The sequence below is a fragment of the Ambystoma mexicanum genome, chromosome 10, assembly GCF_040938575.1.
Source record: "Ambystoma mexicanum isolate Mex_15411 chromosome 10, UKY_AmexF1_1, whole genome shotgun sequence".
NCBI classification, from domain to species: domain Eukaryota; kingdom Metazoa; phylum Chordata; class Amphibia; order Caudata; family Ambystomatidae; genus Ambystoma; species Ambystoma mexicanum.
In genome coordinates, this window is record NC_090932.1 from 770,364,429 (window position 1) to 770,388,095 (window position 23,667).

At 44.0% G+C, this 23,667-nt stretch overlaps 1 protein-coding gene across 6 annotated transcripts in view; it reads right to left on the bottom strand.

The window, feature by feature from the left end:
- PLCH1 (phospholipase C eta 1) overlaps positions 1-23,667 on the bottom strand; it is a 1,334,702-nt gene that overhangs the window by 177,260 nt on the left and 1,133,775 nt on the right. For all 6 annotated transcript variants that reach the window (XM_069618420.1, XM_069618421.1, XM_069618423.1 and 3 more), the window contains one exon: positions 22,488-22,585. In XM_069618420.1, coding sequence (XP_069474521.1) covers positions 22,488-22,585 — 98 coding nt within the window. The remainder of the gene's footprint in view (positions 1-22,487; positions 22,586-23,667) is intronic.

Consider the following 23,667-nt stretch of genomic DNA (forward strand, 5'->3'; position numbering starts at 1 on the left):
CTGCACTTTGCGTGTGGCTGTGTTATGTCAGAGCTGCCTTTCAAGCATGGTTCCCAGCAGGCTTCCTAGGAGAGGTTCTTGTGCTCTGGAAGGAAGCTGTTGGCCTTCCTCTATAGGATCAAATAGGTAGCATCCTAGCCATTTTTCCACATGGCCGTTGAGGAGACAGTCAGACAAGACAACAATATATAGGAGACCTGTGACAGCTGGAGCATGCTCGTAGAGATAACATTAGTGCAATAACAGATTGCTGTGGCTGTATAATTTTGTGCTCTAAGCAGTCACCATGACTAGACATAGCTTATATTTTAAAGATTTACAGGCCACTAGAATGACTAAGTCATACAATTATTAGGTTTTGTATCAGAGGTTCAGAAGATTAAAAAGCCTTCTCTGCCAATGAATTTGTGTTGCAGAAGCTGGCAAAAATATGCATTTGACCCTTGAACCTGCCTGTGCCACTACAGGGTTGGGGCTAAGGGCACCTGTCGATCTCGGTGAAGGCACATGTTTGCACTATAATTTTGGCATAGGCGTTTATGAAAATGGAGTCTGATTAGGATTCCTACCACTCAGAAACAGAATTATGTGCATCATTTTTCTGTGTCTTTAGAATTGACATGGCATTATAATACCTTTCATAAGACTGGTGTGTGTCTTTCACTCCAGTCTCATGAAAGTTATAACACCAAGCATTGGCAAAGGACCTAAGTGATGTAGTGATGAAGTGTTAGCCTTCACAACCACACAACCTGGGCTTAAGTCCTGGTCCGTTTACTTCTATGGTGCAACACATTTTCTTTTTCTTTTCAGAGCTTTATTCAGTATAAAACCTTTAGTATAAAAATATTTCAGCAATCATATACATAAATAATAATTTAAATATATACACTAAAAAAAAATAAGGCACTCTAATAAAAGCCAATAAAATTACAAATATTATATAATTATTTGCCATCACATCTTTTGAGGTGAGCACGCTTGCAACCTCTTTATAATTTCATGTTCATCTTTGCTATTAGATTGAGTCAATCCCCATGCATCTTCACCTCAATAGCCATACCTGATGCACATACATTGCAGATGAAAAAACAACTTTCTCGTCAATTGAACATATTAAAAATTGCACAGCTTTGTTAGTACCTCGTACCCTTTGATCAATAAGAAACGCTTTCACATATACGTGCCTTAATTCCAGAGTAACAGAGCAAATTTATATATAGTGCATTAATGTTTCATTGGCAGATCCACACAATGGGCATAAACCGGATCTCAAGATTTACCATAACGTATATAACATGCAGTGTCCAATATCCCTAGCCTCATTCGTACATACAAAGAACGTTCATAGGTTGGATGAATTTTGTCCAGAAGGCTCCTTGAATTTCCCATCACATCACTGCGCAAAAACTCTGGACCATTCTTCAAAGAAGCCCTTTTCATTTCTATCTTTTCCATAGATTTCTTCTTAGCATTTGCTTTGAGGCCCGCTTTTCAGGTCTTCTTACAATATAAGGGATTGTCCCAGAGGGATCATGGATCGAGATATACAACAAATATTTTCCATGGTCCATCCAGCGACAGCTTTCTGCCCCCTCCAAAAGAAAAAATTACTCAAAGCCTCTCAATACACTGCCAAACCCAGCCAGGTCCAAAGTCTAATCCAGTATAGCAGGGGTTTTAGGGTAATCTGGTCGCCTATAGGAAAAGCACTAAGGTCCAGTGGAACCAGTGAAGTGGGGGCATTCTTAGGCAACAGAAGTATTTTTTTCATAAACGTATTCTCAATCCTGGACAGTGAGGCCGAATTGATATAACTCCACCGTTCCAACCCATTAAGGGTTGCTGGAAAAGCATGTTTGTCGCATAAATCCATAGCCGGCGAATTTTGTCGCACCATAGAAATAAGCAGACCCAGACTCTAACCCCATGTAAAGACATGGCATTGTCTTTACAGTTGAAAGTTTCTTTGCAATTCAACAGGTACATGTCAACAAACATGTCATTTATAGCTGAATGTCTACTTTCATTCAGCTAAACAGGGCGCGTTTTCCGGCTGTGTTTTACCTTTCTTAAGACTGCTGTGTGCCAGTCTTATGAAAGTTATAGCATAGAATTCACTGCGCTGGAAGCAGTAAATAAACAGAAGCAAACTGTAGCTAAAGAGTGACTGCAAGGACGCTGCAGGCGGCTAGCGTTTGATTATTGCCGCTGGGGCACTGAATCAAACAAACACAAATTACAAAATCGATGCATGCAAGATTTGAAAAAACAGGACTTTAGAGTACATTAAGTTCCTCATTCTACATTTTTGAATTACTTGTAACGAGTTACATTTTTATTTTAGGTCTAGCCACAGTTTATACTTACAATATAAGTCAATGTCAGATTTCATGTACTTCTATTTCAACCTTCAGGGTGTGTATGCCTGCTAATCTTAACATTATTACTAGGTGCCATTCAGGGGAGTTGCTAGCTCTGGAAAAGACCCGGGGCTAAGCTGATGTCAGAACTGTTGGGACTGGGGGCTAGCTAGTCTTTTGGCTGTAGCTCCTGAGATTCTATCCGGGGCTACAACCAAAAGATCAGGGGCTATAGCCCCTTTAGCCCCCCCCTAGCAACGCCCCTGGTGCCATTGTTTTCAAAGCTTTTTCTAAATAATGATTTTCCTAACCACTATAGTGACCACAAGTGCAAATCATTATTTTGTGTTCACATGCTGATATTTCTGTAATGGAGTGGTTAATTTCTTAATTAAATAGTCCCAGGTTGCTACTAAGAGCAGATTAGTGCTATAGCAAATAACAGAAAAAAAGCCATAGGTTATCTTTTATTTGTATAGCGCCTCCTGCCAGGGGTTATAGCATCAAAGCATGCAAATTACCACCGTAACTTCGAAAGTCCTTGAAAAATCATTCCAAGTTTAAGACTAAGAAATTACAAGTGTCGGGTATGCTTTTTCACTCTGCACCAACCGTTCAATCAAATAGTCACGTGGTATGTCGCTCCCTGCAGGCACCATAAGGTATACCCATACCTTAATACAGCTTAAAGGTTCTGAATTCGTACCACTGTGAGGTGCCTGACACTCAGTAATTGTGTGGATTTGTATCTTATTCAATAATTATAAGATTATTGTGGTTTGTTTTTCTGCCTATTTGACTTTTTTGTCTCAATAGCCCATGGCTATTGAGACAAAGACAAACAGGCAGAAAAACCACAAGAATCTGTTATGATTATTGAATAAGGTACACATCCACATAAGGGGCTAGTGAGACAAAGTCAAATAGGCAGAAACACCCCAAGAATCTGTTATGATTATAGAATAAGATACAAATCCACACAATTACTGAGAGACTGGCGCCTCACAGAAGTATCAATTCAGAACCTTTAAGATTAAGACATATCTGGAGCATTGTGGTTGGCTTCCAGGGAGACTCATAACACACTGCCTCCCTTATTCAGTCTCCCCTAGGTGTTCCGCCTGGGCATCTGCAGCCAAGGCTAAAAGCAGCAAAGGGCAGCTTCCTGTCTGGGCTTGTTGGAGCCGGAAAGGACCTAGACCCAGAATTCATGCTCAAGCCACAACTTTGCAGAGCTCACCCCTTACCGGACTTCTGCTTTCAAGCATGTGGACCCTTCCATCCACTGACTATATATTCTGTTACCTCACAGGACCAAGGAACACTACAGTTTTAAACTGTTAACTGTCTTTTGGATACCTATACCCCATTGTAGCCCAACCCATAACTTATACATGCTTCTTCTCAGCCAAACATCCACCCCTTCCCTTTCTGCTCACCCACCTACCCCCCTCTCACTCTAGTGCTACATCCTTTCCTCATTGTCATGATGTACCTATTTCTTCCACCCTCCATCATGCATCTTCACTTCACTCCATTCCATTCCATTCCTCCTCCTACTCCTTCTTCTCCTTCATTATCATAGTCATTAGCAAGCATCAACTTGGTGTAGCTTCTGCAGCACTCTTCGGCCTCCCCATCTTCCTCCCCCAACTCCCCCAAACCCCTGTACTTACATCCCTCAAATAAGATGTTCCCAGGATCTCCAACCTCCTCTATCCATCCTACTGCACAACACCTACTCCTCTCCCCCACCTCCAATTTCATTTGGCCTCTGTAATGTACCAGCCCTCTGGAACAAGTCTTCTTAAAGCACTGAGCACTTCTCATCACCCCCACCTTTCAATGCTCCTTATCACAGAAACCTGGATCTCTCCTCATAACTCTGCTACACTAACAGCTCTCCACACTGACTCTGCTACTTTCTCCCACTCTCGCAGACCTGTTTGGAAGGGTGTCAGTGTCGGGTTCCTCACCAATAAGTCCCTAAACACTGTCCCTCTGCCCCATCTGGTATCAACTCTTCGTTTTTTATATGCTAGTATTCAACTCCATCCTCCTATTTCTTGCACTCTTCTGGCTTTCTATTGAACCCCTGGATCTCTGAACTACTCCTTACTTGATCTGTTCTACTTCCTTGAGCCACTTCCTACCAACATCCCAATTGTAATACTGGGGACTTTAGGCTCCACAAGCTCTCTGCAGCCACCTTCTTTGACCCTAACTCTCTCCTATCAGACCACACACTCTACTCCTTCCACAATGAGCCTACTCACTTTGGTGGGAACTTTCTTGACCATGTCTATCTCTTTACTTCACTCTCCTCCTCTGACCACTCAATTGACCCATCTTCCCTTTGATCACTCCATCGTTCACTTTAAAATCTCTGTACCTCCATGTCTACTGCTCATCTCTTCAATAATTAAGAAAATTCAGGCAGGACTTTCTTGCGACTTACCTTGATGATGTGTGAACCTCTCTACAGTCTCTTTCCTCTATTCATGCCTCTTTGATGGACCATGCTTTCTCTGACTTTCACTATGCACTTACAACTCCATTTGACCAACACTATCCTGCTCACACATGTACACCTTCCTGTCCCAGTCCCCAGCCTTAGATCACCTCTTACATTCAGACACACAGACCAAACTTGCACTGTGACTGATAACACTAGCACAAATTATGGACACCTATCCTACTCCTAGCCTACACAAACACCCTTGATGCCCTCACCTCTGTATTGGTCTCTGCCAAATCCGCCAACTTCACAAACCTAATCTCCTCCTTTTGCAGTTACAACTGCAAACTTTCATCTACCTCCCAATCTTTGCACACACCTCCCAAGCCAACATCCATCACCTTCTCCCTTTCTACCAATTAATTTGCTCTAAAATCTCTAAAATGTGTGACCTATTCACAGCCCTCCTCACTCTCCCTCCCCAAACTTCCTCCTGTCCACCACTTCTACCCTTTTTCTCCCGTTACATTAGCACCCATCTTTCACAGTGCAAGCCCATCATGTGCTCCTATCGACCCTTTTGATCCCAAAATGTTCAAGGACTAAGCCTTAATCATTTGCCCTTATCTCTCTGACCTCTTCAACCTCCCTCTCTCTGCTGGACACTTCCCTGCCTCTTTCTTGGAAGCAAGCCATGCAGATCAACACAGGTATGTATCTTGGTCCCGCGCTTAGAGACTGATCTCTGGTAATATAGCATGTTATAAAAGATTCATGAATTAATTTAAAATCTGCAACTGTCTTACCCATATTGAGGAAACCCTCTGCTGACCCAAATGTCCCAGCAAACTATCGGCCAGTTTCTCTCCTTCCCTGTTATTCAAATGTCCTTGAGCAGGTGATCGTCAAAACAGATGACTAAGTACCTTTAGGATAATGGCCTTGGAGATCCATTTCAATCTGGCTTCAACAGTAAGCAATCAACTGGGTCAGTACGCCTGTATGTGTTTAACTTTCTCTAATGCTCACTACTCCAAGCTCTCTTCTATAATCATCCGCTTGGACCCTTCTGCCACTTTCAACACTATGAACCACTCCCCTCCCTTACTCAATCTCCTGGACATTGGGTTTTCACAAATCTGTTCTTGCCTTCATCGAGTCCTACCTGGAAATCCTTGGACCTCTGCTCTTTACACTCTATCCATCTGCCCTAAGAAGACTTCTCATACTTTGCTTTTGCTTTCACCATCACCTTTTTGCTGATGACACTCAAATAGGTTTCTGATTTCCCTCCTTCACCCTACCCACCTTAGTATTAATTATGAACTGTCCTGGCTTCCAATGGCATCCCTCCCTTCCCCTACTCCCTTCCTGCATGATCTTCTTTCTCCCCTACCCAATGATCACAGTCTTCGGGCCCTCTTAGATACTGACCTACGGCTGCAACAATTCATTACTCCTACGCCTCTGCTGCTCACATTAACACCTCAACATTCAGAAAATGGGTCCTTTCTTTTACTAACCACTCTCCAAGACCTCTAATCTCCACTCTTGTGCTCCGCAAACTTGACTACTGCTGAAGCCTACTCCTTGGCCTTCCACTCTACCTCTCCTTTGCGCTAGAAACATTCTTCAACTTTGCTACCTGCACACTATACAGCCTACCTAGATCCTCCCTCACTTCTACCTACTGACAACATGCTGTTGGCGCTCCATTAAGAGCCGCTTTATTTTCAAGTTCCTTCGTCTAGCCTAACAATGGTCTTGCTCCTCAGTGCCTTTCTTATTGTATCTCGGTTTTCTTATCTTGTTCCCTCTGATCCTCCACTGCATTTAACCTCCCATATGCCCCGGTCTCTCCTCTTGCTGCCACTCTTTGTTCTTACTTGCCCCATTTTACTGGATCCAGCTGCCAATGACAATCAAAGTCAGCACAACTCTAGCTCACTACTAAGCTTGGCTTAATCTTCGCTTACTTGTTAAAGAGGGAGCTCCCACAGCGCTCTTCTCACCTGAACCCAACACTACCTCCAGTGACACAAAGTATTTTGTATATTTAAATAGTACTCCCCTTTAGTTTGAAACACTTGCCCCCTTGGGTTAATGTTACCTTTCTAAGTCACCTTCTTTCAAATACATATATACATTTACCGTTTGTTTTATTATGTCCTTGGTATATGTTATACTTTTTTACATCCCCAACTGGCTTACCACTTTTCTCAACTTTGTGCTATTGTACAGGCACACTTCTTGGGAATAGTTCCACCATCTGTAAATGTGTTACTGTAAGTCATTTCTGAATTTGTCAACGCGGTCTCCAAATAAATACCAATAGAAATACATACAAATACAACTGTGGCTGGCCACTGTCAAAAAGGCCACAAAAACAGCTTTTGATAGCAAATGTGTTTTGTGTTCACTTGGTCGTTGTAAGAAAATCCTGGCTTGCAATGTTGTTCTACTGACAGGCTTGGACGCTGTGCACCCAGTGGTTTCTTTTTTGCCAGACTTCAAATGCATACATTGTAGTATCTTCATATAGGCTAGTCTTGTTACATGTATGATTAATCATATTCTTAGAGCCAATGTTGAGTGAAAATACTCTGATATGAACTGATGATTGACACAGCAAGCATCCCTCATTTCGTTTAATTTCAACATTTTGCAGAGAAACCAGAAATGATTGACAGTCATAATTTGTCAAATGGGAACAACAGAAAAAATGAATATTGACACAGAGTTTCAAAGCAGAAGTCTAAAATGTGCAGCTGCGGTCCTTAATTAGAGCATTGGTAGAATAGAGTGCACATTCTGTTGTGCCGACTACTGATGAGTATGCCAGCAATAACAGAGTGAGTGGTGTTGGAATTGACTTGAATAAAAGTAATTGTTTTGTTGAACTAAATAAAGAGTTTTTTTAAAAAAAAAGAAGTAAAATGTACAAAATAGTGTTTTTATCACTTTTTTAAAAAAGGAACTGGTATTCACCGGGAGCTATGTGTTTCGCCCCAATACAGGTACTGTAATCACAAATGCAATTCTGAAATATGCTTTGCTGCAAAAGAAATGTCAATCCTCTGTATTTGTGGCATCCCACCACACACTTTTGGACTAGCAATTCCCACCATACGCTTAACTCCTACCTGTGTTACCCATATTTAATTTGTCATGTTGATTCCGATCATGAAATGCAGTTTCAAGATTGGGCTGATTATGCTCCCATATGACCTGGGCAATTAAGGAGTGCACTAACGTGCAATGACAAGGAATTCCTTTTCAAACACTTCGAAAACATAGATCAGACGAAAATTAGATCAAACGGAATGTTCAATAATGTGACCAGACTGCTACTTCAACATCAGAGGAGAATTTGTGAAGGTTCACAACTAGGGCAGATTATAACTCATTGATAAAAGGGGTGTGTGACGAGTCAGAAATGGGAGGCAGACCCAAAGATATGTTATTCCCTAAATCAGACATTTTAATAAACAGAAATGGGTTGGAAAAATGCCTCGCTAGCCCTATTCTAAAGAAGATTCTTCCTATCCGAAAACAAAACTAAGGATCTGCCTGTGTCAAGTAGCCAGTAACGAAAAAAGTAGTCTTTGTGTCCAGAACATTCTAAGCTGACCCTCACACTAAAAACAAACAACAAAAAGTGCAGGTAAATGTCTTTAGCTTAATATTACTGAAAAGTATTCACAACCAAACAGTATAGTTCCAAGAAAAAGGTGTTCCAATGAGAAACCGTTAGACCCAGAGGGTGCTTCCCTTCCCCTGTATTTTCAGGTAGGATGGCAAAAAGAGTCACTTTATCCAACAATTCCTTTGTATGATGGTTCCAAGTAGAGACCCTTGGATACAGAGGGTGGTTCCCTTCCTCTAGATTTTTAGGTATTATGGCAAAAAGTAGCTCTTTAACCAACAATTCTTTTGTGTCAAAAGCTGTCTCTTTATCCAACAGTTTCTCTGTGGTTTGGTACTGGATTCACAAAGCGCTTGTTCAAACAATAATACCCATAGTAGTCTTTCTTTAACTTCAAACAATACATTCCACTATCATCTTTCTTTCACTATTGCAGATTGCCTGGTATACTCTCCTGCCAGGAATCCTTCTATGGGGTTTTCAGATCCCCTGGTATACTCCCCTGCCAGGTATCTTCCCACAGGGTCGGACTGGGACAAGAAATAGGCCCGGACACCCAAAAAAGTGTCCCACCCCTCTCATAAAAAAAGTGGCACACCCCTCGCCTCACGACCCTTGACCTCTGATGACATCACCGGAAGTGATGTCATTTGACCCCACCCAAAGGTAAAATCGCGTGAAGCGTTGAAACACGACCTTTAACCCCTTGACAAAACCGGAAGTGGCATCAAATAGCACTGTTCCTAAGTACACTACAAAAAATAAGGTTATGATTTCACTAATGTGATATAGATTTTATATATACGAATGGATCACCATATGTATCATATATATCTGTGAGTATAGATCCATATTGTCAAATTACTGTCAATGCAAACAGACGTCTAAGGCTAAATGATAATATGTTATTGTATAGCACTTACGCTTAAGATCTTTTTTATAGAACAAATATGCATACAATATCACCCAACCTGTATTGGTACTCATTTATCGACCTCAGAAGGATGAAAGGCTGAGATGGCCTTGCTGGGATTCGAACCTGCAGATCACACACACATCGCAGCAGCGAGCGCTCGACCCACTGAGCTATCATATTGGCTATAGTACAATTAGAAATTATTCTGTAGTGGATACCATGAAACTGGTAACTGAGATTAAACAGCAGATCAGTTAAGTTCATCTGCAGGTCTGGTGCAAAGTTGGCCGCATGTCAAACCTGCGTACATCTACTTTCAGGCTTCAGAGGTTGGTAAAATAGGGAAAGTAGCGCACTCACAGGACATCCCATACTCTGAGCACTCGTTACCTCCTACTGAATGAGGTAACGAGTGCTCAGAGTATGCAAACAAACATCCGGAACAGCATGCCAGGCAGATGGGAAAAATAGACACATCACAACAAAGCATTCATTGTGGCGCAATGAAGTCAATGGCCACTTGATGTGCTATGGTCAAATATTTCTACACTGCATAGAAGCTTTTAGGCACAAGGATTTTGTCAAGTGACCGAGGACACCGAGATAGAATGTCTTGCGATGATTGTAACAGAGCCAGCGGCAGAAAAAAAGACATACTATTACTGCATCTTGCGAAAAGCAAAATATATAGCCTGAAATGGATGCTTATTCTACTCTAAAATTGGTCATTTATCACTAATACAAAAGCACAGCTGCGGGTGGCTGGACAATTTGTAACCAAAGAAGTCTTCTTACCTCAGGTCTCAGGGCCAGGCTCCTAGGATACCTCTGTCTGCCTGTGGGTGGCTGTGGGGGGGGCGGGCCGGCCAGCTGCTAGGCTGGCTGCCTGCTGTGTGCCCTGGGCCCTGTTGTTCCGGCGGCCCTGAGGCACAACAAGTTGCTTGCAACTGTGCAAAGTGCAACAAATGTTTTGCTTCCTGCAAAGTTGAAAGCAACTTAATGTGCGTGCCAGCGCCACTGTGCCTGTTCCCAGCCCAGCCCTGGCCCCTCCGCCCCTCAACTGTTCAGCCTGGCTGCAGCAAGCCCCACCAAGACAGTTACCCGTAGTTATCTAATTTGATCGCTATTTTAAAAAGCAATCGTATTAGATAAGCAGAGCAGCACACAAATAGACAGAAAATCATGATACTTTGCACACTACCCAATTGTAAAGAGGACATGCACAGAACGGCACACTGTATAAAGGGGATGTATTTAATTAAACAAGGATGTGTAAAGCAAATGTTTCTTGTAATGCAGATTGCATTGTTGCATTACCAAGCTTTCACTGGCAGAACCACAGCTGTAAGATTATGAAACATGTATGCTTCCATAGATGGAGTAAGAAGGAGTAAGAGGGACATCCTCACTATAAGGATGAGTCCTTGGGGCTTGTTGGCGTCCGTGCATGTGAAGTGGGGTACAGTGGGGCCACTTTGGGGCGCTTCCCAGCACCCCGTGTAGTTCTAACTGGGTCCCTGTCAGAGCCCAGCGACGCAATTCTCTTTCAAAGAACTACTGAGCTCAGCGCCTCATTGCCCAAGTGTTTGTTTTGCACAAAATTGCTGATCCTGTAAACTGTCCAAAAATATCTGGGATTTGGCATCGATAGAGAGATGACATTGTCACTTGTGCTGCTTTCTGTGCTCTGGTGCTCTGCTGACTAGGCAGCCTGTCTCTTGCTCACACGTTCTCTCTCTAATCCAGGCACCCTGCTTCCAGCAGAGGCTGTACACCATTCTCTCATACAATCCTCTGTGAGTGAGGCCGTCGTCCCAGACATTCTCACACACAACACTCAAAATGGAGACTGCCACTGTACCACGCACATAATGATCCAAGGGGAGACAGCATCATCTAGGCTGATCTCTGCCCCACACTGCTCATAGCAGTGCATGGTTTATTGCACCCGGCTCGTCCACCCATGGTGCACTACAAGTTGCTTCTCTCTGTCACACACAGTCACTCAACTAACTGCGGTCAGAGTCTCTCCCTCCCGCTCTCTCTTTGGGCACACCAGTGGGGCTCCCGATCGCTCACTCGGCAAAAGTTCACAAGGTAAAGGGTTTCCTTTCTCCCCCTTCCCCTCTCACAGGCTTTGCTTCCCAATTGTTCTTTTCACCGTACAAGGTATCAAATGTTCTAAGGTGTTCAATATATTTATCTGCGGTGGCACGTGTTTCAACTTTACCCCACATTGGCATCTCATGTATCTGGTCTTGCCTGGGACTTGGTGTGGCCCTTTGTTTCATTGGCTTTTAAGCATTCTCATTTGCTATTCGGACTAGTGCTTTTCCTTGCTTGCAATTAACTAAGGTCAGTGTATTTCTGTCACTTGCAACTTAATACAGTTAAAACATTTGTTGGTGTGCGTGTTGTAATGCCCTGGGGCTCCCCGTTGCTCTAGGCAGACTCACCGGGTCTTCATTGCATCCCCACCTTTGCTCGCGCTTCCAGTGTTGTCATTTCCCCTTCAGTTCATACAGACGCTCTCTGTCAGTGTCTGGCGAGGCTCTGCGAGCAACCGCTGGCTTCCCTGGACCGGAGAACGCTGTTCGTTGGTGCAGTCATGTTCCCTGGAGTCTCTGTGCAGTCCCCAGTCTCACCACAGCTTGCCTTCCTCCACGCTCTGCTTTACGTCTCACCACACCGGTCTGGGTACCTCGCAGTCATGAGCCCCAGCTCGGGATTCCTCCTTTTCTCCTGTACAACATCTCTGTCCTGTACTGCTCTGCCATTTTTAAATGTCCCGCTTACTTTGGGTCCAAAAAGACATCTGGTCTACACATTAGACTTCTCTTGATCTGCATACACTCCTTCCTCCTCTTCCTCGTCTCAGTACTTGAGGATGTATGGGAGGTGAAGTCCATAGATGTTAATGGATTTCTTAGATGTGGTTGTTCAAAAGCTTTACATAGAAATACATCAGAACCATAAGACATTATGAACCGTGAGTGCTTGAGTCAAAAGTGTGCCTACTAGTGTGGTACTAGTAGCCAGGTACGACTAGTGTGATTTTTAAGAAAGGTTTTCTGATTTTTACCACAGGGTGCAACTGTTAGGTGACAATAAGCCATTAGGGTCTTGGGTATTATAAAGTCCTCCTCTGGAGGAAGGGGTAAATACCTCGTCTCATCCAATAAAGTCACCACCTCCCCCCAGCAGTCGTCACCTCCTTCCACTGAGATCCTCCCTCATATAGATAGTCACCCCAGGATCAGGTAGCTGTTGCCGTCCCCTGGCCACCTGGGAGGAGATCACGAAGGGGAAGTTAGAGATGACTCCACCGGATTCTTCACAGTTAGCAAAAACAACAAGGTAAAAAAGAAGACACAAGAATTAATAAAGGAAAGACCTACACAAACCACGTAAATAAGCTCACAAGGCAACTAAGGGGGCATATCAAGTCAAAATTAAGTGGACGCACAGGTGACCCATTAATTATTGATACAAAATCAAAGAACTCTTCTTACAATAATAGTCATATCATCAATCTATTTTTATATATGGTGCTTCAACAGTGAATCTTTCTGATGCATACAGACTGCGGATATCCAGAAAACCTGAGTTGTTTTGGATTGACAAGCAGCGTCCGAGTGAGCAAGAATGTCCCGTCACTTAAACTGCAATGGCAGATGCACAAGTCTCCAGCCTTTGCGGGAGACTAATATTCTCAAGAGCACCTCAAAACAAGTCTAGTGCACACACACAGTCACCTGCCAGACACCATGACAAAGGTACTCTGCGTGGACCACTCTAAAAGGGCTCTGCTAAAGCTATACCCAGAAGTTAGAGCAATGCCAAGATAGACATGTCTACACTTTGACTGCGCTACCAGGCAGGCACAGAACTGCACAAAGGATCAAACTTCACTTTGATTAGGAAAAGGCAAGACCTACATTGGTGCAGCCCGTTATAGTTTGCATAGCTATTACACACTTTATAAAAGAACGGAAGTGCTGAGCCCTAGATTGTGAACTCCAGGAACACAAAGTATTAAGAGACAGGCGAACCCCCACCTTTAAGCGCTATACATAGAACACTTAATTACTTTTGATTATCTATTAAATTACACAATATATATAATTAGCAGTTGCTACCCATTAGGACAATATAGGTATGTGCTGGTCTCTTGACAGCACATGCAAAACCACACTTTTAATAGAAAATCATTATTTTCAAATTGACCACATTGCTTAATTAGAATTATTTTGTATTTAATCTAGTCTTCCCTTACAACTAAATAGTGTGAATAGAGCATATGAAAATGTTCAAGTTCATCTTATCCAGCATGCCACGGAACCCTAGCACCACAGTGCACTTTATTATCTATCATATCAACAGTTCTGTGTATTTTATTTAGCTTAAGAGTCTCCCACAGAATAGTGTTAAAAGCAGCAAACAACCATTTCTCACTTAATTTGCATGTCACGTTCTGCAATTCAATATTTTTCATTTTGATTTGCACGTCTGAGACTTCAAATGCATATCACTGTCCAAATACATTAGGTTAACATTATTTAATCGGAATTGGCATTTCTTAGGCCAGCTACAAAATGAAGGCCACTTTGCAGTTCCGACATATAAATGTGCAAACGGGGGAATTAAAGGAATTAAAGCTGTCAACGAAATTGCACCAAGATGTCACTGAGTTGTACGAGGGGGGGGCAGAAAACTTCGAGGAACCGATTTAGTAGTTTACATGCATGTGTTGGCCCAAAGTGAATATAAGACCCGAAGAGAGTGTGTTCAAAGTCAGGGCCATGTAAAAGTTTTGAGGCCCAGTAGAGAGGCACATTGGAGCTCCCCAAACCAAAGACATTAGGGAACCTAAGACGATCTGTTTGGACTTCACTCGGCCTTAGATTGTTCTAGTCCCAACCCATAACTTAAGATGCTGACAGGTCAGTGATCAAAATAAGCATGGGAGCTCCCTTAAAGTCCACTGAAACGCATGATCCGTACTGGAAACATAACAATAAACCAGTTGCGTTTCAAGGGCAACATTAGCACTTCACAACGAGGCTACCCGTGCTCCAGCATGTGTGCAAGACTTATTATAACAATAGCAGCCACGAGCAAGGTGTACCGGCTGCAGTATAGTACATAGACTGAGATTAGAAGACGACCATGGTTTTTAAGTGGCGTGTCCATGAGCGAACCAAGAGATAACGGATTCTGTGTGGTGCAAAAATAAATAGTCATTATTATTACATATGAAGCGAGACTACAGCCAGTAGATGCAAGAGTGAGACTAACTTGAAGAGCGCGCTCTGAGAACTGAATCACTCTTAGGCACTGAAAGGTTTGAAATATTTAAGGGCTGGCTGTGTTTACAAACTGGGCACTATGAGATTAAACGAGTGTCCCAAGATCACACACTTCAGCTAAGTGGTGAAGCTGGGATTGAGCAAAATCTTCGATTTCAACATGTGACCACAATATTTCCCATTTCCTATTATACCCATTCAGCAAGGTGCAAGTATTTATGAATTATTCGTCTTCAAGAACTAAACGAATGCCTTGTTTTAAGACTAGAAAGTAAACAAATTACACATCAATATTGAAAAAAGAATCCTTACAGAAGTAAAATGTTATACAAAAGGAGAAGTGTGGTAGCAGTCTTTTGTCCATCAGAAATGGAAGCTTACAAGTACCAGAATACTAACTGATGGGAGTCTAAAAAAATATCACCCGAGTTTTGCTACTGTATTTTGAAGACTAAAATAAACTCAACACAAGAACTGTGTAATAAGACCACCTGATTAAACACATTTTTTACACAGTTTCTCAGATGAGGGTTCTCAGATTGTTATTCATGATGAGGACATTTAAAGTTCTAGAAAAGAGTGAACCATGTTTGTGTCAAATGAGCAGACCTGAAAATAAGCCTGCCAGAGAGAGGCCTTTGACATTTGATCAACTCTTGCCCTGCACCCCCTGCCTAGGACTATTTCATTCAAATGCCCTACAACATGAACATAAATTGCAGGTAGTGGGCTAATGAATGCCACACGAAGCTGAGAAGGTAAAACCTTTAACAGAAGACAGCACAGTACTATAACATGAGAGATAGTAATCTGTCTTGGATCACAGCATCGTCCAGTGGCAAAAGTGGGATATGAGCAGTGATACTGGGGCTCATTACGAGTCCGGCGGTAACCATGCCAGTAGTACCGGCAGATTGCCACTGGACCCATAAATATTTACTGGCACTGGATTGCCAGAACACCGGGGTATTACAACCCCGGCGTTCCCGAAATTCAGGCGCTGGTAAATTTAAGTCCCAATTCCCATGGAGTCCTATATGACTCCATCGGATTGGGCAGGGCGGAAGCACAGGCACCGGTGCTTCCATGAAGGTCTGCCTACCATGGCTGTTGCGTCCGGCAGGGTCTGCCCTGTCAGGCACAGCGGCTCAGGCAGGCAGACTCGTATGCCGGTCCGGAAACAACTGTGCCGGTAAGCTTACCGACACCGTTGTTTCCGGACCGGCAAACTTGGAATGAACCCACTGTCTTTAATTTAGCTACCTCATCAAATATCCAGACTAGTGCATTATGCTCTTCATTGGAGGTTGTAAATATATTGACGTGCTAGATCCTGCATCCCAGTTTTTACAACCATTGTTTGAAGTGACAGAGCTCTTGCCCCACATCATACAGCGCTTTCTGGCCCGGTATGTTTTTTGTAGCCCAGGTTACTATTGCCAAAGTTAAAATACTGGAATATATCAACTTCAGAGAGAGAAAAAGCCGAGCCAGCCATGCCAGGATTTGGTATGGTGATCTGGCGCGAGAACATAGATCTCCGCAAAGAGTGCTCATCCAACTGAGGTATCTTCTTAGCCATCGTGGCGCTTAAACATATCAATATACATTTTAACTTTGATTACTCCGGCTCTACCAGAAATGTCGTCAGGCCTAGTACGGTAGTCACCTGTCTGTTTCCATTTCCTTCCCACTCTCCCCCTCACTTCCTTATCCATGTCTTAGCTCTTGCACTATCTGAAATGTCGTCAGGCTGAGTACGATAGTTAATTTCACATCCTTACTGTTCATGGCCTGTAAGAATGTCGTTGTATTTTCCCTTGTTCCCTTCCTTGCCTTGAAGCGCTTTGAAACACATTGTGTATAGGCGCTATATAAATAAACTATCATATCATGTCATTACTGCATGTGTTCCACAAATGAAGATAAAAAGACTACAGAAGATGTGCTCCAGTGAATGCACAAACTGTGTGTACTACATTAACGCAGCACATTACATGAGTAACAGATTAGAGCTGAGCTTATTTGTTAACAGCAACTAGGTTGCAGGCTCAGACACAGCAGCTCATTGTACAATACCATAACGTTATTTATGCTGCCATGGGGTGCAGTTCGTTGGGGTGCCAATCCGCCCAGCACGGGTTCTCTTCATATTCCATGAGGCCTGGGACTCCCCATTCCCCCACATGGATACGAAAGGTATGCCCTTTGGGCTTTATGGGGCCTTAAGCTGCCCCCTGTGCAAGCGGTGCACGAGGTACCTCTGCAGCTTCATAGATTAGCTGTAAATTATTGCTGTAATTTGGAGAAAAAAAAACAAAAAAGGAGGTTTCATTTTTAAAAGCTTGCGCAGCGTTCGTCTGGTGCTGTGCGCGCTTTATAAATTGTGAGTCAGCATTTGGCCACCTTTCAACATGGCCGCCCCTGATCACAAGGTCCTGGAGTGCCTGGCCTTGTGTACACAGGAACAATCTTATTGGGCCCCTCCTCCTGCTAAATGCCCAATAAGGCAAGACGGCAGGTGAATCGCGGCCTGCCTCCCTCGGCCCACACAGAAAAACCATTGTGAAAACCCTCCTCTGCCCGCAGTTCATCGGGGAGCCATCCAGCCAGCACAGGCTCTCTTTCTAGTCCACAAGGCCTCGGACACCCTCACCCCACAAACGGACACGAAAGGTAAGCCTTTGGCCTTTATGGGCCCTTAAGCAGCCCCCTTTTCAAGCAGCACATGAGGCACCTCAGCAGCTTTATAGACTAGCTGTAAATTATTGCTGTAATTTGGAGAAAAAAAAAACATAAAAGGAAATTTCATTTTTAAACGCTTGTGCAGCGTTCGTCTGGTGCTGTGTGCCCTTTATATCCACTGTGAGGCAGCATTTGGCCTCCCTTTCAACATGTCTGCCCATGTTCAGTAGGCACTGAGTGCCTGGCCCTGAGTGCAAAGTAACACCCTGATTGGGCTCCTCTTCCTGCTAAAGTGTCAGACCAGAAAAAGTAGACACCCCTCAATCGTAAGGCAACGTATTATGTTGGCCGAAGACCAACCGCCTCATGTGTTTAGTATTAGAAATATGTAGCCATAAGCTTGACTGAAGTGCGGCAATTTTAAGGCGACTGAAATCGCCATTTTGTTTTCTCTAACGTTTGCCTTTTGCTTCATGTAAAAACTGCTTCGCTGAAATATTACTCTGCTCCACTAGTGCATAACGCAAGGCCGCGAGAGACATGTTGAAACAGAACGCAGTAACCCAGACAGAAATGCCCGGTCTCCTCCCTCACGTATCTTTGGAAAGAAAGCAGCAAGGCATTCTAATCAGTACAGCAGGTGCCAGCTAGTCTCGGAAACACAGTAGAAATGCTAGAAGCGAACATTAAAAGACTTGAATTATGCTCTTCTTTGCGGCCGCCATTTCTGAGCCCTGGAGAGCAAGTTGACCCCCAGCACACAAATGGAAACCAGGAGATAGCAAGGCCTGGAATGTGTCTCTCCCCTACGCACATTTTGCTTGCAGAAACAGAAGCATCGTGTTCTTTAAAACAAAGACTTATGTCTGTGGGTTCACAAAATTGCAAACTGTTGCTAAATGAATGTTTGAAGGTGTCACACTCGTCACCATTGTCAATCATCGTGCCCAGTTCAAAGGAAATGTATTAGGGGCGGTATTGAATGTGTCACTACTGATTACAAGATGCTTGTTTTGTATATATGTAAATGTTGTACGATCTTCTCTCTCCTTGCGTCCCCCGAGGTCTGGTAACACACGTCGCGGGACGTGGGACCCAGTTGGCCAACTGTGACTATGTGCTTTGCAATAAACCCTAGCTTTTGGGAATACAACCTTGTGTCTGTCGTATCAGTTTGTGTGTGGTGATTGTGCCTTGTTTCTACACTCGAGGGTCCCTCAGGGGCCCCTTCAAGAGTCCAATCAGGCGAGCCTGCCCACCTCCCAAGGCTCCTGTTTGAACCTATCCGGGCCTGATTGGGCTCGGTTAGGCCCCCCCTATTGCTGTCCCACACAATGCTGCAGCCTCCTGTGCACTTCCTGCTGCTTCATGTACTTGGACCTCGGCATGCCAGGCCAGCCCTTCTGTGCAAACGTGAGTGATGGCTGAACTTCCTATTGCCTCCTATTGCCTCCTCCAGCTATCTCCTTGTTCCCCAACTGTGACATTCCCATTTCACTTTTGTCCCTGGACCTCATCCTTTCGTAACAGCACTCTGTGTTCGGCATTTGCGACTTTCATTTCACGTTCTTTTCTCCCTTCGTCTCTCATCTCTGTGTGCACCGCATTGTGACTTGCTATACATTTTGTGTATTGCACCATAATTACATTAAAAAATTGTATCTATGTGGGTGTGCTTTCTAACTTCTATCCTTATGTGCATTGCACTGTATTCCATTTTTAAAATTGAATCTATGTGGGTGTGCTTTCAAACTTTCATCCTTGTGTGCATTGCATTGTATTACGTTTTTTTTAAAAAAATTGAATCTAGATGGGTGTGATTTCTAACCTCCATCCTTTTGTGCATTGCATTCCGTTTTTTTTTTAAATTCAAATCTAGGTGGCCGTGCTTTCTAACTTCCATCCTTTGTGTGCATTGTATTGTATTTCGTTTTTAAAAATTCAAATTAAGGTGGGTGTGCTTTCTAACTTCCATCCTTTGTGTGCATTGTATCTATGCTTGCCATCTTGTATTCTTGTTGTGCACTGCATTGTATTGCACATCACCTATTGCTCTGAATTGTAGTGTGCCCTCCTTAACTACCAAGCCGCGTTCGAGTATGGGCCCAGAGATGTGCAGTGCAGCGCTCCCCCATTTCTTCCTTCTCTCAGCTATCCTCTGCCACTGAAATGGCAATCACCAACTCTCCAATCTTTTCTAACTGCTACACTATCACCTATCCTCCCCTCTCTCACACAATCTGGACGGAAAAACACATAAAAGACATCCTTGATGCAAATCATGGGTTTCCCATTGCAGACACCTATGCCAGTGCATCCTCCAGAGAGATCTTCACTGATATCCTCTTCTCTGTCCCCTCTCCAGACCTATGGACCTCTCATCTCATCACTATTCTCCCTCCTTTCACATCCTCTTCCACCGGCATCTTCTCCTCATGCTGCATCATTAATGTCTCCCATACTGGCACTATTCTGGTTCAGGATCCTCGGGCCAACCTCCTTCTCTTTGACTGGATCCTTCCATCCCTCAAAACTCCAAAGCCAGACACCGTCTCCACCTTAATACCTGCTCAGCCAACACACAATCTGCTGACATCTACCTCCTTCTTGAAGACACGGACCTTGACATTCTCGCTCTTGCTGAGACATGGTTCAATATCAGCTCAGTCACTGCTTTTGACTCCCTTCTCCCAGTAACTTTAAGATCATTTCCAAGTCACAACCTCACCGTACTGGCGGTGGGGTTGCCTTAATCTTCCCGGAGTGGGTTCCCTCCATTTTACCTACTCAGCTCTACTCTTCCTTTGAGAACCTGGTGTGCAAGTTGGTTATCTCTCCCTCCTTCACCCTGACCACTGCTACCATTTACCGGCTTCCTGGCACTACCTCCCTGTTCCTCTCTGAATGGGCTGATTTCTGTTCTGCCTTACTTTCTACCTCCTCCAACCTGCTGCTCCTGGGTGACTAACATCCAATTGGACTCCCCTGGCACAGTAGCTACTCTTTTCATTGACCTCTGCACCTCTCTATCCATCTGCATTCTCCATTCTGGTCCAACCCACTCTGCTGGACGCGCTCAACCACTCTGACCTCCCTCTCTCATCTCCCATGGTCATCCCTCTCTCTTGGTCAGAACCACTGCCTTCTTTTCTCCCACCTGGGTCCCTATGGCCCTGTGAACCCACCTCCAAAAGCCCTGTCAACCTAGCTCATGAACATCTGCCCGATGGAACGAGTGTAAGCTGCTGCCTTCACTTCCACCTTTATCCCCCTTACTTCCCAACTCAGACTACCACCGACACTGCTCTCAGCAACTTCCACCTATCCATCACCTACACCCTTGACAGTCTTGCCCCAGTCATGAGGATTCGCTTGAGACCCGCCTATAAGCGCAACACCTGGTACGACTCCGAACTTGCATCCCAGAAACGAAAGTGCAAAGCTGCGGAACGGAAGTGGCAAACCTCAGGCGCACCCTCGGACAAACTGGCCTGCCCCCTGCTCCAAACGCAATACAGAATCTCCATCTGTGCCAAGAAAAGGGCCACATTCAGGCACGGGTATCTGGCGCATCCAACAACACGGTATTGTATTTAACACGGTCAACCACTCCATCCTCATACCAAGGCTCCACAACACCCTTGGTATCTCAGAGTGGGCACTGGACTGGCTGACCTCCTTCGTTATTGACAACTCATCTCAAGTCATCCTGGGCACCTTCTCCTCTCCTACTTCCTTCTCCACCTGTGGTGTCCCCCAGGGCTATATCCTCTCCCTTGGCTCTTTAACATCTACCTCACTCAGCTGGCACTCCTCATCTCCTCCTTCTCTCCCAACTTCCAGTGTTATGCTGATGACACACAGCACTTCTTCAAACTTCCTGCTGACCCTCTTGCACCTTACATCATCCCTAACTGCCTTTCTGCCATCCAGGCCTGGTGCACTTCCAATGATCTCTGCCTGAATGCCAGCAAAACGGAGATCCTTCCCATTGCGACCCTTGCCCCCGACTTCTTTCCTTCAATCTGGCCTTCTTCCATGGGCTCTCCCCCGCTCCCTCTTATGAAGCCAGAAACATTGGAGTCATCTTTGACTCCTCCCTCACACTGAGGACATGACCAAGAAGCCCCACTTTCAGCTGTTCCGTCTCAAAGGAATTCTACCTTTTCTCACCTACCCCGGAAGCTCAATGTTACCCGAGCCCTGGTTCTCTCTAGGCTTGACTATTGCAATAGCCTCCTCCTGAATCTTTCTTCTTCCACTCCAGCTAATCCCGAAAAAGGGCAGCAAGACTTATCCTTGGCCTCATACCCAGGTACTGCATCTCTCCTACCCTAAAAAGTCTAAACTGGCTTCCGGTTGCTTCATGGATAAAATTAAAATCCCTCTGTATCATCCACAAGACTGTCTGGGACCACACTATCGGCAACTCTCTCTTACTAAACCTTCCCCCTCTACACCCCTGATCTCCTCTGGCACCAACTATTTGTGTGTAAAGTGTTTCGCTAATCAGAGGGCAAGAGGTCCATCCCATTCCTCAGCTGGCTCCCTTCTTTGGAACAGCCCCTCGCTCTTGAGGAGCTTCCGGAATTTAAGAAAGTCCTGCTCACCTTGAGCAGGACTTTCTTAAATTCCGGAAGCTCCTCAAGACTTTCCTCTTTACCCCCTGCTTCTCCCCCACTTTCCTCTGCTAATCTCACAGTTGCTTGTTTGGTGGAGGCTCGCACTTACCCTTCATTGCACTTCACCTGTTGCTCATGAGCACAACAGTACCTACCCCATTCCCCCGCCTTTCTGCACTTGCAAATTCTGAACACTCACAAGGCGTAGTAGGTTTGTCCTCACCCCCACCCACTGTATTTAATATTTCTTTATGTATTTAATTTGTATTCATTGTTTAATTATTTCACGTCCCCTCCCTGTTGCCCTGTGGGCGCTTTGAAACAGTATTTACTTCCTGTATAAGCACCTAATAAAAAATGGGCAGGCGCATCGGTTCACCCGACCCCCTGCATAAAGATGTTTCTGTACAAAGGAAAAGATCACAAGTGCCATAGTGAAAGTATCAATGGGGGAGCACCAGGTTATAAAGCCTCAAGACAACGCTTACCATCATCCATGATGTCCTGGGCTGAAACTGAATTGGTGTACACAACCAAGTCAGACAGGGCACGACACAGCTTCATAGTTTTTCTCCTACGCCCTATTCTGTAGAAATAAAAGTCTTTTAGTTAGATATATTGTATCAGCAGTGCTTCCAATTAAAATGTGAAGACAATAGGACATTTGTGAGTTTGCCTTTTTTAGGCATTTTACCAAAAATAATGCAAACAAATACAATTACAAAATTGTTTGTTAATGAGTAGATCTTTCTTCAGGTAGGTTTGGCAAAAGCCCAACTTACTAGCCAACGATTGGTCTGAGTTAAATGTTACGATTAACGTTCTTGAAGGACCAATTCTACTGCTATTGATTCCTTTGGCTTCCTACCTGCAACTGACTTTTCATTAATTTACACTGGGTTTGCAATATTCATGATTGTGTTTATCAATATATTTCCTTATCCGCTTTGGGTACAAATGCACTTTTAAGCACACCCTAATCTTCACAATGGTTCACCCATTCATGTTTCAATATATGCAATGCAAGTGTGTGCCTGTATACACTAATTCCCAATAGCAAAAGCTTTTCAGCCAGACATAGTATTTGAAGTTGAATATCTAATACTTGCGGATACACTTCTTACAGACAAACCTCTTTATTCACCAATTCTATATCACCAAACTTCACTGAGAGTTGTTAACCGTCTCAGGGTCTTACTTCTGTGACTGAATACTCTGTATTCATGACATTACTATTTATCCTTCATGCTATTTCCAGTACAATCTGGGACTTTCTGCGGGGAGCCCTGTATTAACACACTATATCCACACAGCTCACATGCTCTTAAGCGTTCATTTCTAGTGCCCTTTCTGATATAGCCCCATGCTCATCCAGGTCCTCTTAAATATACATTTCTGCAAATGTATGACTATTGAAAGACGGATGTTGTGTCCTCAGTGGCTGCTTCACCTTGAGGCGTGTTTCACAACGTTTTGCCCATCTGGTCGTTCTAATACATTTGTATATGTCTATTCTTGTGTCTGCATCTGTAGAAATTGAAACCCAATTCCAATACCTCAATTTCATCTGTGCTCATCTCCTCGCCCTCCTTCATCTATTGCAAACAGTTGCTGTTCTCATTTCCTTTGAAAAGTCTTCCCTGGGTATTCTGAGCCCCTGCAGGAGCA